General features: G+C 58.6%; 1 protein-coding gene across 7 annotated transcripts in view; it reads right to left on the reverse strand.

The window, feature by feature from the left end:
• Window positions 1-6: 6 nt before the first annotated feature.
• Window positions 7-16,069, reverse strand: part of TUB (TUB bipartite transcription factor) — a 79,869-nt gene continuing 63,806 nt past the window's right edge. For 4 of the 7 annotated variants that reach the window (XM_073882968.1, XM_025894271.2, XM_025894272.2 and 1 more), the window contains 11 exons: window positions 12,581-12,632; window positions 11,958-12,120; window positions 9,962-10,105; window positions 8,591-8,758; window positions 7,483-7,604; window positions 6,825-7,022; window positions 6,198-6,310; window positions 5,186-5,303; window positions 3,509-3,607; window positions 3,110-3,281; window positions 7-2,653 (listed from right to left, as the gene is read on the reverse strand). In XM_073882968.1, the coding sequence (XP_073739069.1) occupies window positions 2,520-2,653; window positions 3,110-3,281; window positions 3,509-3,607; window positions 5,186-5,303; window positions 6,198-6,310; window positions 6,825-7,022; window positions 7,483-7,604; window positions 8,591-8,758; window positions 9,962-10,105; window positions 11,958-12,120; window positions 12,581-12,632 (1,483 nt within the window). In that variant the 3' untranslated portion in view covers window positions 7-2,519. Of the gene's footprint in view, window positions 2,654-3,109; window positions 3,282-3,508; window positions 3,608-5,185; window positions 5,304-6,197; window positions 6,311-6,824; window positions 7,023-7,482; window positions 7,605-8,590; window positions 8,759-9,961; window positions 10,106-11,957; window positions 12,121-12,580; window positions 12,633-13,328; window positions 13,433-16,069 lie in introns of all 7 variants that reach the window. The other 3 variants (XM_073882969.1, XM_073882971.1, XM_073882970.1) reach the window with 3 other exon arrangements.

Raw genomic sequence — 16,069 nt, forward strand, 5'->3', positions numbered from 1 at the left:
GGTGTGGCCCCAGGAGCAGTGACAGAAGGAGCTGCCTGAGGTCCCAGCTGCCCCCCCACCCTTAGGGCTTGCTCATTCCATCAGCCAATCCCATCAGGGTAGAGGGTATGAAGGACAAGCGCTCTTACCCTGGGAGATGCTGAGCCCAGGTGGTCTCCAGGGGCCCTGGCAGCTTTTTGAGTCTTGGGCCCATGGCTAGGCGGCCAGTGGTCAGGGAAAACCAGCATCACCAGGAATGGGGTCTTAAGAACAGACCTTGTAAAGCTGGGTCTCAAGCAGGTGACTCAACTGCTCTTGTCACTCCGTGCCCAACAGAGTTTTGCTGCTGAGCTACCTTCCCCAACGTCAAGGCTGGGAAGCTCAAGCCACGTTCCTAACCCCTCCTCACCCTCTCCTGCATATTCGGTGGAATTGGGGGGTATGAGAGTTTGCTCTTGTGCTTCTTCCTTTTCCACACTGGTGCCAGGCTTCCCTCTCAAATCAGCCTGTTCTACTCTAAAATCCTAGACCCAGAGAAACAGCTTAAACCAGACTTCAGAGATCTAGCTTCCACCATCCCAAATGTCAACACGTCTCTTCCCAGTCAGGAGAGTAAGAGCCCAACTGGGACTGTGGAAAAGTGGACCAGCCCCAGTGTGAGAAAGTCTAGTGCCCTCAGAATGACCCAAGGAGTGGTCCAGAAACTAGTCCCGTAGAGGGGCCTCACCCAGATCCCCGCTAGAACACTCCACATAGGAAATCTTGTAAGGAAATGAGAACACACTGCTACTACCACTTAAGTCAGAACCACTCCCTCTCGCTACGGCGCCTCACTCAAATGTTTCAAGTAGGACTGACTTATTTAAACCAAACATTTCTATGCAGCCCTTTCCAAGCAGATCTCCGCTGAAGGGAAGAATAACTCCTGCTTGCTTCCCACTAAGTTCTGGCCTCCGTCTGGGCAAGTAGCCTCGGCCAGGGTCAATGGCAGGCAAGGGCTCAGTGTTCCCAAGGCTTCTGGGTCAAGGCTGCCATCCGAGGAGATCAGGCCCAGCCCTGGAACACTCACACCTCACCCATCACGCCCCAACAGAGAAAGGCCGCAACGGCCTTGGTGAGGCCTGCCCTCGGGGAGAAGCCAGACACCGGGCAGTCCTGATCAGACTGATGTTCAAAAAGCCAGCTTTCAGCATGAAACTGCCTAATTTCCCTCTGACACGGTTTCAATTTCATACATCAACTCCGACATTTCTAAGTCTCTGTAATCAGACAAAAGGGTGAGGGCATGCAGACCGGGGGCCCAGGAAGGCCAGAGAACCAGACAGAGCAGTTTCTCGGGGGATGGTAGGAACAAAGAAATCGAGGGAGAAGTTCTGAATTCTGCCACTGACCAGCTAGGTGACCCGGTGCAAATCCAACTTCTAAATGTCATTCACCTAAAGTGACACGTTGTACTAGTTCATCTCTAAGGCTTCTGCCACCTCTCCTCTCTCGTGGTTCTAACGTACTCCCTGCCCTTCTTCAGCCTGTTCCATTCCCACCCTGGAAGAACCACACCCAAGTCCTCAGCAGCCACGACCTAGGCTGCGCACGGGGGCTGCGAGGCACAGGCCAGAGCACCTGGAGCTAGACTTTCTTCCTGGGACACGCCATGGCTTAGGACCACTGCCCTGCCAGCTAGAGGCCCAGGCATGCCTACCTGAGTGCCCTCTGAGGCTGGGGGCCCGGCCCCGTCCGTGTCTCCTGGGCACTCGGCACGAGCCGCCCCACAGAAAGCTCCTCAGGCAGCCTGTGCCATGTACCTCCCGCATGCTGAGCCTGGGGCCTGCAGGCCCCGGCCTCTAAGACATCTGGCCTCCTGCTGCCTCCGTGCACACAGAGAAAACCTAGAGAAATCAAATGAGCGGGAACCCTGGGCCACCAATTCCCATAGCCGGGCCCCCGCAGTCCTGACAAGGTCTTAGCACTCCCCTTTCCCAAACCCCCCGTAACTTCTCCTAGCCTGGCTGAGGCCTTCCGCAGTCAGAGGACTTTCTGGAGTTACTAGCAAAGGGCCTGGAAGCCGATCCTAGCCCTTCTATATAAAATTGATGTACCCAACACACACCCACACTGTGCCCTTCACTGTCAGGGACCCGCTGTCACCTGATTCCTAGACTGAGTGGATGGCTTGGCCGCAGCAGCCCTGCATTGTGCTTCCTCCCCCCGTTTCTTCCTACCTTCCCAGCTGAAGAGGCTGCCCAGCCTGGCAAACACGACTGCAGCAGAATACTAACTCAAGAGCGGGGGTGTGTGTATGGATCTTGGGGCCCAGGAAGAATTCACCAGGTCCCTTCACACACACACCTCCCCCACCTGGTCCTCTGTCTCAGCAGTGGAGGCAGGAGTCCGGTCTGAGCCAGCTGGGCCAAGGAGCCACTGAGAGCTGAAGGTTCACCTGGCAGGAGGCCTATGTACAGAGAGAGGGTAAGCAGGGCTGTCTCTGCAGGCAGGCAGCTCCACTCCAGGCTGGGCAACCCCAAAGGGCACAAGGGGGCCCTCTACTCGCAGGCCAGCTTGCTGTCGAAGCTGGACAGGGCGATGGCGAAGGCCTGCAGCGCGCACAGTGGGTAGTTGTAATCCATGGTGAACACGTCCTCTGCCACGCGGCCAAACTGCATCACAATGTAGTCCGCTGGAGCCCGGCACACGCGTGCACAGGGAAAGCCACACGGGACAGGGCAGGGATGGGGGGGGCGGACAGACAGACAAATCATAACGGGCAGAGAAGGTGAGCAGAGATGCCCAAAGGAGGTCAAACAATTGGGAGAAGTGGAGGCAAAGAGGGAGGAGGTGACAGAGAACGAGAGGCACACCAACACCAGGAGACAGAGAAGAAGGAAAGTCCATTCAGAGGGTGTTCCCACACCTGAGACTCTGCTGAGTGCACAGTCTAGGGTTAGGGCTCCAAAGAAAGTTCTTCCAAGGGCCTCCCAGTCATAGGGTTAGAGAATTTTTGACCTCTGATCGAAGCCATGTAACCCACATCCTTGAGCTCTGGCCTATGAAGGCCGGGCTGGGTGAGCTGAACCCTGAGCTGAAGGCCCTGGGTGTCACGGGGACAGTCCTGAGGAAGGGCGGAAACACTCACGGTCATTGCCATGGATGATCTGGAAGTTCTTCACGGAGGCCTGTGTGACGCGCCCGTGGAAGTTGAGTACGTAGGACTGCGTGTCGTCATTCCAGACCGGGGTCTTGTTTTGCAGCTCGATGATACTCTCCGTGTTCTTATTCTGCCAGCGTGCTAGCAGCGTCTCATGCTCCTGGGAAGGCAGCCTCGCCTGAGTCACGCCCGGCCCCGTGCCTTGGCCGCACAACCACCCTAAAAAGGGATCTGCCCTAGGGACGGAGTCCTTAATCTCCCTAGACGTCCGCCTAGAGCCCCGGGGCTTCTTCCACGGCGTCCCCTCCGCCTAACAGAGCGCGGCTGCAGTTCTGCTCCCAGGAGCGCATGCACACGATGGGATGACGGGGGTGGGGAGAGACTCACGTTTCGCGGCCGGATGGAGACTCTCTCGTGAACCATGTTCATGCCTGGGACAATCACACTCATCTTCCGCGGCCCCTTGAAACCTAAGACGTTTGTCTCCTGGGAAAGAGAGAGGGAGGACTCAACCCTGGCCATCTGAGGACTCTACTTCCCTAATGGAGGGACTAGGAGGAAAGGAGGAAAGCTGACGAGCTAGTTTTCACCATCTCCACCTGAATGTCTAACAGGCATCTCTACACTTAACCCGTCCACAACTGAGCTCCCGGATCTCCACTCTGCCCAAACCAGCTCCTCCCTCCCGTCTTCCTCGCTTCAGTTGACAACTCAGTTCTTCCATCTGCTCAGGCAACCTACTTTGAGTCATACTTGCCTACTCTCTTTTGGCTCACAAGCCACTTCTAATCCATCAGCAGATGATGTCACCTCTCCCTTCAAATTCTATCTGGAACTCAACCACTTGACCAGCACCATCTCTCCCTGAGATCACAGTACTAGTCTTTATCTGGATTCCTGGTTTCCGACCTTGCCCTGCCCCCCCCATCTGTTCACAGAGCAGCGAGTCGTCCCATTAAGTCACATCCTTTGCCTCCACTGTTCACACAGATTAAAAGCTGAAGGTCTCGACTGTGAGGCCTCACGGGGTACGGCCCCACCACATTCCTCTCCCCACCACCTACTCTCCTCTGCGCTATGCTCTGGGCGCCCCCCCACCCCCGCTATTCCTCGCACAGGCCAATTACTCAGGACATTAGCACTGGCTGTGTTTTCCACTACACCTACAGGGCTGGCTCTCCCGTCCTTCTGGGCGTTACCCAAGTGCTACCTCAGGGAGGCCCTCCCTGCCATCCTTACTAAAAGCTTCCACACATCTGAACATTTCATTTCCAGGTTTGATTGTTTCTTCTTCACATTTATTTATTTGTTTTACTTATAAATCTGTTTTATAGCTTGTCTCCCCACTAGGGATTTTAGTCCCATAAGGGTATAAATTTGCATCTCTTGTTCACTACCGTATCCTCAGGGCCTCAAACAGTATTAGCTGGGCTCAATAAGCATTTGAAGAGATTCGGGCTGCCTCCCCAAAGGTGGCCAGCAGGTGGCACCAGAGGCTCATACAGAACAGCTATGGCTTTCCCAATTGGCCTCCAAGTACCCAGGCCCAGATTAATGGGGGTACCAATCCCTCATTTTAAAATAAGAATTCCCTGTATTTACATTCCAGTTTGGTCACCAATGTGCTGTATGACATTGGCAAGTGACCCAACCTCTCAGCTTCAGTTTCCTCGTCTATACAGTGAAGGAAATAGGACTGAGCTCTTAGGTCGTGCATTCCATGAGATGACTACACAAAGGGCCTTGTAGTCCACGCAGGGCCCAGGTACTGGAGAGAGGGGTGGAGGGACGCACCAACAAGAACTCAGGCCTCCTGCTGCCTCCTTTCCCGGCGATTCCCAGGCTGGGCTGCATAGAGCTCAGCCCAGTTCCCAGAGCTCCCCAGGCAGATGGCTTTCTGTGGTCTGAGCTCTGAGGACAGACGGGGGCCATGCCAAGAGAGGGCAGCCCAACTCTGTACAGTCTTGTCTGCTCACAAAGATAGATGGGAGAGCCCACAGACCGGGCAGGTCCTCAGTGTCATGTCTAACTTGGAGACCAGAGACTCAGGAACGCACGACTCACGTAGCACACAGCTGCCAACTCCTGACGCAAGGCTCCACTTTCCAAAGTAGAGGATGATGCCTTCTGAGGGTTGACTCCATTGTCATAAACGGTGAACTTAGTGCCCATGAGGTTGGACCTGAAGGACAGGCAATCAATAGAGGATCATGCACCCTCTGCCTTAGGGCAGGAAGCAGCTCAGTCTGTCCCATGAGGAGCCTACAGAGCATTCTGGGTTGGGCCAGGAGCAGACCAGGGAGCACACTGCACCCTGAATCCCCATCTCTGAAGGTCCTTCATGGAGAGAAGGCGTGGACTCACTCTGAACAGAATCAAAGGGCATCTTAGTTGAGTGAGGGAAATTCCAGGAGGTAAGTCTCGGTTCCACAGGTTTCCCTGGAGGAGCAGGAATGCTCCCCTCATGGGGGGCGAGCAAGCAGATAGCATCCGGCAAGACTGCAAAAGGCACTCAACATCTCATGGAGAGTTGATGACACGACCTCCTCTCCTGTCCAGCCTGTTGAGTGTTGGTCTAGCCCCATCTCCAGCATTAGTTCCTCACCTCTAAGCTTGATTTATGCTCCCCAAATCTGGCACTCTGTTCCTTGGCAAACCCTCCCCTAGCTCTGAGGCCTAGCTCAGAGCCTTCCCCCCACCCCAAGGTTGTGCTCTCTTCTTCCCTCAAGGGCTCACTCACAGCCTTGCCCTCTGGCACTGACCATGGGGCCAAGGCAATTCTTCCAGGGTGGCCCACATCTTCAGTGACTTCCTGAGGTTTGACCTATCCCTCTTCATGGGCCTATGCCCCACCGACCTGGGAGCAGCTTAGGGTAGGGTATGTGAGCTCCATCTCCCAAGTCTGGCTCTAGGCTGGCACGGACCCAGGCCTACGGTTGGAGCTGACAGAGAGGATTCTATGAGAGGATCTGACCCCTGACCTAGATCTCCCTCAGGGACAAGACATGCCCACTCCGGAGTCTGGCCCTGCCCCTCCCTCCCACCCCCCACCTGCTCCCTAGGGGAGTGCTAGTACCGCAGCTTCCCGATGTAGCTGTCCCCTCCTCGAGACAAGTCTGTTGGGTCCACAGAGATGAGGTAATTGGAAGTTTTACTCTTCTTTCTCTTCCTTCCCGCCAAGAGGAACACCTTGGGGAATGGAGCAAGGTCACATTCCAGGCCCAGCCTCTGGTCACAATCATGGGTGTGACTGACACACACACACGGCTCTCTGGCTCCAGCTCCTGAACATATGGACATGTACACACACACACACGTACACACACACACACGTACTTATGCACACACACGTACTTACGCGCACACGTTACGCACACACGTACTTACACACACACACGTACTTACACGTACTTACGCACACACACACGTACTTACGCACACACGTACTTACGCACACACACACACGTACTTACGTACACACACGTACTTACATACATGTGTACACACACACACACACACACACACACACACACACACACACACACGACCAGCTAACACAAAGGTATGCACAGACCGGGCACGGAGGCTTCTATCCCTTGGGAGAACTGAAAGCTCAGTGTTGGACCTGAGGCTTCCAGTCACATTCCAGCCCACAGGACCTCAAGCCTGCCTCAGGGAAACTGCAAGTTCGGGCCAACCTCACCTTCTTCCCATCCTCACGGTCCAGGTGCAAGAAGTAGGTGGGGTACATGCCCCGGTCCATCCCCTTCTTGTCCCGCGTGATGCGGCACTTGATGGTGATACCTTGAGGGGCTGGCCTCAGTGCAAACTCCTCAAGATCCTGGACGTCCACATCCGCCGAGGGTTCTGGGGCTGTTGGGCTGGGGGCTGAGGCTGCCTCCTACAGGGGACAGAGAAGGAGCCCAAGCCCCAGAGACCCTGAGCAGCTGCAACTGGTGGTCCGGGACCCAAAGCTGCCCCCTGATGTGGTGGTGGTGGTGGTGGTGGTAACTGGGGCAGGGTCCCTGGGCCGTGGGCCCGGCCATCCCAGCCCTGGGGTCAGCAGCTAGCTCCTCAGCTGTCGGGGGAGGGGGCGGGGGGGGATGGAGGATGTGGGCAGCTTCTCAGGGCCATCCCAACCAACTCGAGCGCCCGCCCCCCGACTCCTGGCCTGGCTGAAGAGAAGAGGAGGCAGGAGAGAACAGAAGAGCCCCGGCGAGAAAAGCTCCTGCTCGGTTTCCAGGCCCAGTCCCAAGAGAGCCAACTCTCCATTTCTTCACACCCATTCGCCCTCCAACCTGGACGAGCAGAGCTCTGAGCACCGCTGTCCACCCTCCCGCCGGGCAGGAGAAGCACCTCACCCTGACGGACTTCCCGCTAGTAGCGGAGCTGGGGCGGGTGGTGCTGTTCAGCTGGGAGGAGCTCGAGCTGTTTTCATCCTCCTCTTCCTCTTCCTCTTCCAAGCTCATGCTGCTGGGGACACCTGGGCAGCGCAGGGACCGGGAAGGGACGAGCGGTCACAGACGCGGCCAATGCCCACTCCGACACACCGAGTCACCCGTACACACACACGGCCGTACGTCCACACACGCGTCCACACACACACATCCAAACACACGGAAGGACACGTTCTCTCGAGTGCATGCACGAGCTGGGGCTGGCCACCATCCTTAGGGTGTAACCACCCCCCCAGCTTTCCGCTCAGTCCTCCCATGAGACCCCCCTCTCCAGCAGTCAGTGCCCATCTCCTGGGCAGCGAGGACTGAATGGAGCTGACCCTGTGCTGGGAGCCTTTGTGTCTACTGGTGGCCTCGGCTGGCACAGGCCATGGAATCTGCTTTGGGAGAGGCCCCGCTCCTTCCTCCCCCAGCCTGATGCACGTGGCCCACTGATTCCTCTCCCAGCCTGCCTGTGGCCTTCTGTCGACACATTTCTCCCCACCTGGAATGCTGTCGTCCCCAGCCTCCTGCTGCCTCGATGGCCCTTCCTCCAGGAAGCCAGCCCTGATCTCATTTCCTGGAACGTGTGGCCTTGCCAGGCTTCCTTCTGCCACCCTCTGCCAGGGACTCCCTGGGGCAGGGCTCCTGGTGGGGAAACTGGGCAGCAGGTTTCCTGGGAGGATCTGCCCTGCCTCTGGGCATTCTGGCCCTGCTCCCCAAGCTCAGCAGGTGAAGGGGAAACACTCTTAAAAGGACCTTTTTCAAAGGAGGCAAAGGGAAAGGAAACCTGTCTCCAAACCTGGGTCTCCCTGGGGACAGGAGATGGAGGTGGGGAGAGAAGGCTGGGCTGTGGACTGGTTGCTTTCCCTAGTTGATTTCCCTGAACTTGACCTTATCAGGGGCCCCTACACCCAAGTTTCTCATTGGTCTCGCACTGTGCCCCCTACCAGGGCCATGCTCCTTAAGAAGAGTGCATCTAAGAACCTGGGACTGAGCTTTGGGGGTGTCACTGAACCCCCACAGGGCTCACCCTTCCTCTGCATCGTGGCACGGAGGTCCTGCCCGCTGGGCTGTGTGCCCCCGCCGGCTGCCGTCTCCCCCGCGTCCTGAGCGTGGTCTGACTGGCCCACAGTCAGGATCCGCACCGGGTCTTGGGCCTCAGACTTGTCTTCGGCCAGTGCAGCTGGCCCGCTGGTGCCTGCAGGCCACGGATACTCTTGAGTCCCGTGGGGGGGTGGGGGGGGAGCCTGGATTCTCAGACGTCCTTGAAGTGAGGGATGAGTGGGGGCAACCCTCTGCGAAACTGATTTTTAAAAACACTAATGACTGCTGCCAGCCTCTTAGCGATCAACAAGCTACAAAGGGACATGGGCTTCATTTCTTCTGCTGTTCCCCCAAATTAGTTGCCGAGGGTTGGTTTGAAATGCCTCACATCCCTAGGCAGAAGACAGCCATCTACAAAACCAACTGCACAGTGAAAAAGACAAGACGGAGAACAAGGATCGATCGTGACCATGGCCAAGGCCACCGCTTGTTCACAGACATGGCCAACTCCCAGTGATCAGTGATTCTCTCTCTCTCGCGAGTGCGCACACACACACTCACCCCATAACTCACACACATCATTCAAAACACATGGGGCCCCTTGAAAAAGACAGAGGTCGGCTTGCACTCCCCTTCCCAAATGGAAGATCTCCCATCCCACGTCACCCTGCCCAAGGTGCCCAAGTAACAGAAGGCCTGGCCCACACAGGTGGCAGTGCCCTGCCTGGCTGAGCTATGCTCCTCAACGCTGCAGTCAGCTCCAAAAGCCTATGAACCCTGACACACCACTGTCCACCCACGTCTCAGACACCTGGGAATCACTGCCCATGCACATGGGTTGGGGACACGGGGCGTCTAGCCAGTGGAGACAGGACTCATGGCAGGAGCCACCAAAACGGTCCTTGATCTCTGGGGATCTTTTCTGGAGAGAAAGGAACCGAGAAAACAGACGGTCTGTGGGCCCAGAGGGTGGAGTTAGGGCTAGACAGAGAGTAGAGAAAGCCTACGTGACAACCCCGAGTACTGCACAAGGATGGGGCAAGCTGCTTAGGGCAGGACAGAGATGGAGGGTGCTCAGGCCAGGTGGGGGCGGGGCTGCCTGGGCTGGACCCAGGTGAGCTGCACTTCACTTCCTGGCAGTGTGGGGAGCCTGCCCGTGCCCACAGGCAGCCCAGGAACCCCCGTGAGCTAGAGGAAGCCTGAGTGCCAGTTGGGTGGGGGCCCAAGTGCCCTTCTGTGCCTTCATAGAGGCGTCCCACCCTGTCCCTTACCTCCAAGGCTGAAGGAGAAGCCTCCCCCCAACCCTCCAGTGGGAGCCAGGCCTCCTGAGGAGGGGCTGTCGTGGAGGCAAGCCAACCTTTGTGCTTCCCCTGCTTCTCCTTCCTAGAGGCCCCGCCCTGGCCCCCTGCTGCAGCTGCTGCCTTGGTTCTCTTGGCTGAGGCTGGTGCTGTTGGGCGGGCGGCTCCCAGCTGCGCACTGGTAAGTGAGTCGGCCTCTTGAACTGCTCAGGTGAGAGCCAGAGAGAGAGAGAGAGAGAGAGAGAGAGAGAGAGAGAGAGAGAGAGAGAGAAACATGGGCCCTAGGTGAGACCAGAGCTCCAAGTGGAACTCACTTCTCAGCACATCTGCCAGGGCCTCACCACCACCCAAGCCCTGCCAGGGCCTCTACAAGACAAAAGGGCCGGGGCAGGCCGAGCTGGAAGGAGGTGGCTCCTGAAGCCCCGTGTGATAGTCAACAGGCTGGCCCACAGCATGATCAACCAAGAAGCACGCAGTCAGAGCTCTGGACCAGCAAACTGTGTGAGCCTGGGCAGGGGAAGGGAGAGCATCTGGGAGAAAGTGGGTCACTCAAGGTGAAGACAGAAAAGGCTGCATTCCCTAGAAGAGCCCAGAACTCGTAGGGCAAGCACTCCAGGGAGCCTGCACTGGCCCGCGTGGGACGAGCCCATGGGAGCCCGGCACCCAGAGTACCCCAAGCAGGAGGGTGGCTCTGGGTACAAGGAGCTGCACACACCAACACGGTCACAGCTGGGTGGCCTCCACAGTCTCCACACATCAGAACCCCAACCCGCTTTAAGTCTTTGAATGATTTCTCATTGCTCGTAAGATGAAGACCACCATTCTCCCCCAAGTCTGGCCCCTCCAGCTCCCTTCCACTTGGCCTTGGCCTTCACGGCACACCCCTCATCTCCCGGGCACCCCAAGTCCCAGCCCCACCTGGCGCTTTCAGTGCCTTCCCTCTTGCCACAGGGGCTTTGCTCTATTGTCCCACCATCTGCACGGTCCTCACTCCGGACATTGGCCCCCTTGACCCCAACTAAACTCCCACTCAACCTGTGGATTCCAGCTCAGGTGTCACCTCCTCGGGGAGGCCTTCCCTGGCCCTCATCTGGGAGCAGTCTCTCTGCCGTTCACTCACAGAGCCTGTTTCTCTCCGCCAAGCACACCTGGGACCACCTGTTTAACTCTCCCTTCCTAGACCTCCAGGTCCATGAACAGAGAACACTCCTGTTTTGTGCTTCCCCAGGATCCTCAGCCTCTAATTCAGAGCCTGACACAAAGTAAGCCCTCAATAAATATTTAAAAAAATGAATATACAACATGGATGAGCATGGTCAGTGAAGAACTGTTCGCTGGGAGAAGCAGTTCTCACTGATGCCAACCCCCCCCCCCAGCCTCTGGAACCGACCCCCTTGTATTTAACACCAAGAGCCAGCAGAGGGCAGAGCAGGCGGGGCTGGAGGGGCCCTCGGAACCAGGGACCCCAGGTCAGCCAGCCTCGCCTCCTCAGGGCTTGGCACTGGGCAAAGGCACCACCTCCCCGCCCCCGCCCCCCGAGCCTGGGCAGCAGTGTCCGCAGGGAACAGCATTCATGACTGGACCACAGGACATACCATGGCCACTTCAATTTTCAAAGCCCCAAGATACAGGATGTTCCTCAACTTTACAAGGGGAGAAAATAGGCCCAGAGAGTAAGTGACCTGCTCACTAGTCACAGGCGAGCAGAAACTATCTTCCGACGGGGGTGGGACCCGCTCTCTCCACAGGGGCTGCAGCCTTTCTGCAGGCCTGGCCCTGCCCTAGGCACACAGTCGGTGCTCAAGAAACACCTGCCAAGGTGACCAAAGCCTCAGGATGCCTGAGCACATGCAGGGGCCCCGGGGTCCAGGTCCTGGCCTCCCTCCACCTGGGCTGGGCATCGTCTGGCCTGAGCAGCCCCTGACGGGGGGGAGCCCTTCACCTGCCCCGGCCGGCCGAAGTCCATGAGGGGCTCCCTGAAGCAGTGCCGGTGGGAGGGGGGCGCGAGGCCGCAGCACGGGGACCTCCCCAGGCTCGCCCCAGGGCAGGCTCTACCTTGGTAGCTGGTGCTGCCGCTGCTGCTGAGGTAGGACTCCACCAGGGGTGCCTGCTCCTCTGACTGCCGGGCCCGCCGGCTCCGGGGCCGCCCGTCCGTGTTGGCCTGCACCATCAGGGGCTCCTGGCGCTTCTTCTTCTGCTTCTGCTCCAGCAGGGCCCGCTGCAGGCACGGGACAGACACAGAAGTCGGCGGGCCCTGAGAGCGCAGCCCGTCACTTCCACCCGGACAGCAGGCTCCCAATTGGGACCAGAGAGAAGGCCCTGATCGCTCAGCTCGGTTCTGGGGGTTGCCAGGGGGTCCACAGCCCACTTTGGGCTGAGGCTTTGTGCCCTTAGCACCTGGAGACTCAGGGTCCAGGAAAAGGAGGCACAAGTCAGCCCAGGTGGCCGCCCCGGCAGGACCACGGCACAGATGTCCAATGGTCCGACTGCAGCCACCAGCTGCCTGCCTGGCAAAAGCTCAGTGCTGATACTGAGCTGGTCAAGACAGGGCTCGCCTCTCTTCTGTGAGAGCCTCCTCCTCGCCAGCCAGGGTCACCCCAGGAAGGGAGACAATCCTCACTCTCCACCCAGGATGGTAAGTGCTGACTGCCCGTCCTCCCGGCCCCGGCCCCACTCACCTGCCGGTCCAGCTTCTGCTGCCTCAGGTTGCTGCCCTCATCATCTAAGACACTGCAGAGGGAGACAGGGGCACTCAGGGCCTGCCGGCCGGCTGCCACAAACCCAGAGCCCACCCCCCGCACATCTGGGTTCTTTAAACCCCTCCCGTCATGACTCCTGGGTACAGAGGAGAGGGGGGAAGGGTGGAGCTACTATCTGGAAACTGGTTCCAGACGGAAAGATGGGAGCCATATTTTGGCCACTTTAGGAGCTTTCTCCTGCTGGGGTCACTGCTGACCCAAGGAATTGCTAGTCAGCCCGGCCCCGGTAAGTACAGGAGGAGACATGCCTGAGATCCAGGGGAACCTGTCCAGAGGCATCAGGTGCAAGCCAAGCCCAAGGCTGGGCTCCAGGTCCCTCTCAGATCTCACCAGCTCTTCCCGTCTTTCCGTCCTTCCTAGAGGAGGCTGGATCCTTTGAGGCAGACTCCTTCCTCTTCTATTCAAACTCCTGGCTCTCCAGGTGGCAGAATGGAGGTGCTGCCCACCCCCTCCCCCTCTTAAAGAAGGCTGAGGGTCCCCTCATTTGGGAGAGCGAAGCTAAAAGACCAACCAGCCCCCGAGGGCAGGGCTAGGACTGGGTGGGGTATCTGCAGGCAGACACAGCACAGCAGGGAACAGCCCAGCAACCAGCCAACATGGCGCAGGGGGCACCAGGGCATCAAATCCTTGAGTCCCTAAGGTCTTGGAACAGGCAGTGTCAACTCACATAGACTGGACCTGCCTCCCAGGAAGACAAGCATAATCAGGGAGCTCCGACCACTTAGCATTCCTTCTAGTCCAAGATACATCCATGAGCCGTAGCCCCAAATTCTATAAAAGCCAAGGTTGGGGGTAGTAGGGCTGGCGTCTGAGGACATGAGCCCTGGGAACCCCCTGACTACCCTGGCCCAGTGATGCTGGGGCCTGCCCCTGAACCAGACCTTGAGTGGGTACCTGCACAGGCATGCCTGAGTGCATCAGGTTTGTATGCGAAGCTCTAAGCATACGCAGTGCCGTGCCCACACCGGGAGGCGTCCAGATACATGAGGACACTTACGTGGGTGAGCACACCGTGCAGCTAGGCAGGTGAGTGCCTGCGTGAGAAGTGGGTGCGCCTGTGTGCGGGTGAGCACAGCACGCGCCTAAGGAGGGAAGGTGAGGGCGGGTCACCCCGAAGACAAGCTGCAGCCAGTGCCACCTCCTCCTGACGAGAGGAGCTCTTCTACCTGCAACGATCATCAACCTGCAGTGTCCCTTCGGCTCATCCAAACTACCTGTGTGTCCATGTGCCGGGGGAGCCAGCCAAGGGTGTGGCAGGAAGTCCATGGAGTCCACAGCCCACCGCCCACCTCTGGCTCTACCCACCCACCTCCCCAGCCACAACCTAAGACAACTGCCCGTTTTTAACTGGTAGCTGTCCTCCTTACTTGAAGGCCTTTCCTGACACCCAGGGGCTGCCCTGCACTCAACAGGAGCCCTGACTGTGCTCTGAGTCTGTTCACAGCCTGATTTTCCAAAAGCCTTGGCTGCCAGAACACAAGAGAAAACACTGCTAAACAGACGTGCTTCTCAGTCAAGGCCTCGGTCCACCTAGAGTCGCCCACAGCTGCACGTGGGACTCCCTGAGGGCACTGCCAGGAGCAGGCGACAGGGACCCGGCTCCTAACACTTCAAGCTGGCCGGGACAGGGAGTGCCATCTGAGGAAGCGGGCACCCCAGGCCAGAGGGCGGCAGTGAGAGTTCTGAAGGAAGGATGCGTTTATTAGGGTGAGCAAGATGCCTGGGGGCCCTGCCAGGTCTGAGAGGCTACACCTCTGTCACTCGCCTCTCCACCTTAAGTCAGCGGCCTGACTGAAAAATGCCAAGGCCAAGCATCCGCTCCCACAAACTTCAAGGGCTCAGTCCACAAACGCCACAGTCCACCGGGGTCTGCGGCATGAGCAATGCGGATTCCTTAAAAACGAGCGGGAGATGGATAGAAACGGCACTCTGGGCTCCACGTGGCACTGGCTGACAGCAACAACGGGGCCTGAAATCCAGCCATGCTCTGCCTGCCAAGCTCTGTGCCTGGGTCCACGCGGGGCAGCCGCCATCTCAGTCATATGCTCGCGGCCTGGCCACAGGGGCCCACGTTGCCTCCACGAGACCACCGGCTCCGCATCCTGCTGGCAGGAGGCAGCTTCATGGCTCCCTGACATGGCGCAAGTCCCTTGCACTTTCGTAGGGCAGGGCCAGGGACAGCCAGGTCATCCGGGGACTGAGCTTGGGGAGCAGGACAAAGCCCCCGCCCTCTGTGGTGCTGACGCAAACATCTAGGGTCATTCAGAAAAGGGGACATCTGCCTGCGAGTTAAGCTGACACGAGCAAAGCCACCTCCAGAAGCGCCGGGTCACAGCGGCAGCTCGATGGACAAAGGTGGCTCTGGTGTCCCTATCCGTCCGGGGGGGGGGCGGGGGCGGCGCCCATTCCTAGCCCAGGCTACCATCCCACTGCCCGGCCTCTCCACAGGTCACCAGCGGGCAAGGAGGCTACTTTCCTCCTCCTCTGGCCCCACCTCCATTCCCTGATCCGGCAGAAAGAGCCAGAGCCGCAGCCCTTAGTAATCCTGGCAGGATTACAGGTGGAATGGACTTCACCACCAGCCCTCACAGAAAGATGGATGAAAAGGGGTAAGTTTCTGAAGAGATTCCAGAAACTCGGATAGCCTGGAAGTGCCTGGAGAGCCACGCCCCACCTCCTCCGCCACTCCTCTGGGCACACTGGAGCGGCGGGGGGCCGGCATGTGCAGGGGCGCGGCTGGGAGAAGCCTCGTGCCTCCGGTCAGGGGTGAGGAAGAACGTGCCTGGCTGCGCAGGACGCCCCAGGAGGGCCCGCAATCCACGCAGCTCTGAGCGGTGGCTCCAAGAGTGGACGACGGCACGTCCAGGAAAGCAGGTTCCTGCCAGGGCCCTGTTTCTAGGAAAGCAGGCTACGGGCCCCCGGCAGGGACGAGCCCGGACCGCCTGACAGCACTGTGTCTGAGGCGCACATTGGCCCCAGACCGAGAACAAATCCCCGCAAGACCCGGCGGCTGCTGAGAACCACGGCAACAAGGCAGGGCTGTGTCCAGGGAGTGGAAGGAAACCCCTCTCCCCTCCCCGGCAGGCCCCGCCCCCAGCCCCACCCCTCCAGGCAGCCCTGCCCCTCAGCTCCCACCAGGGCTCCTTCCTTCCTGTCCGCCGCCACCCCCGGCCTGCCTCTACCCGATGGGCACTGTTCTGGACAACACTAAATGATAACCACAGAGGAGAAAGTAATGGCTTTTTAACAACTCGGGCTCCAATTACGGAATCGCTGCCAAGTCTGGTCTGGCAGCTGCGGCCCCGCCAGGAGCCTCGGGCAGGAGACAGGGCACTGATGGATGGGTCCTCCAGCTGACCCTGAGGGCTCCTTCATTACGGTCGCCTCCTGCTGGGGACCGGACCAGGG

Source organism: Callorhinus ursinus, unplaced genomic scaffold (genome assembly GCF_003265705.2).
Source record: "Callorhinus ursinus isolate GAN/ISIS: 27379988/994484 unplaced genomic scaffold, GSC_fseal_2.0 scaffold49, whole genome shotgun sequence".
Classification (NCBI taxonomy): domain Eukaryota; kingdom Metazoa; phylum Chordata; class Mammalia; order Carnivora; family Otariidae; genus Callorhinus; species Callorhinus ursinus.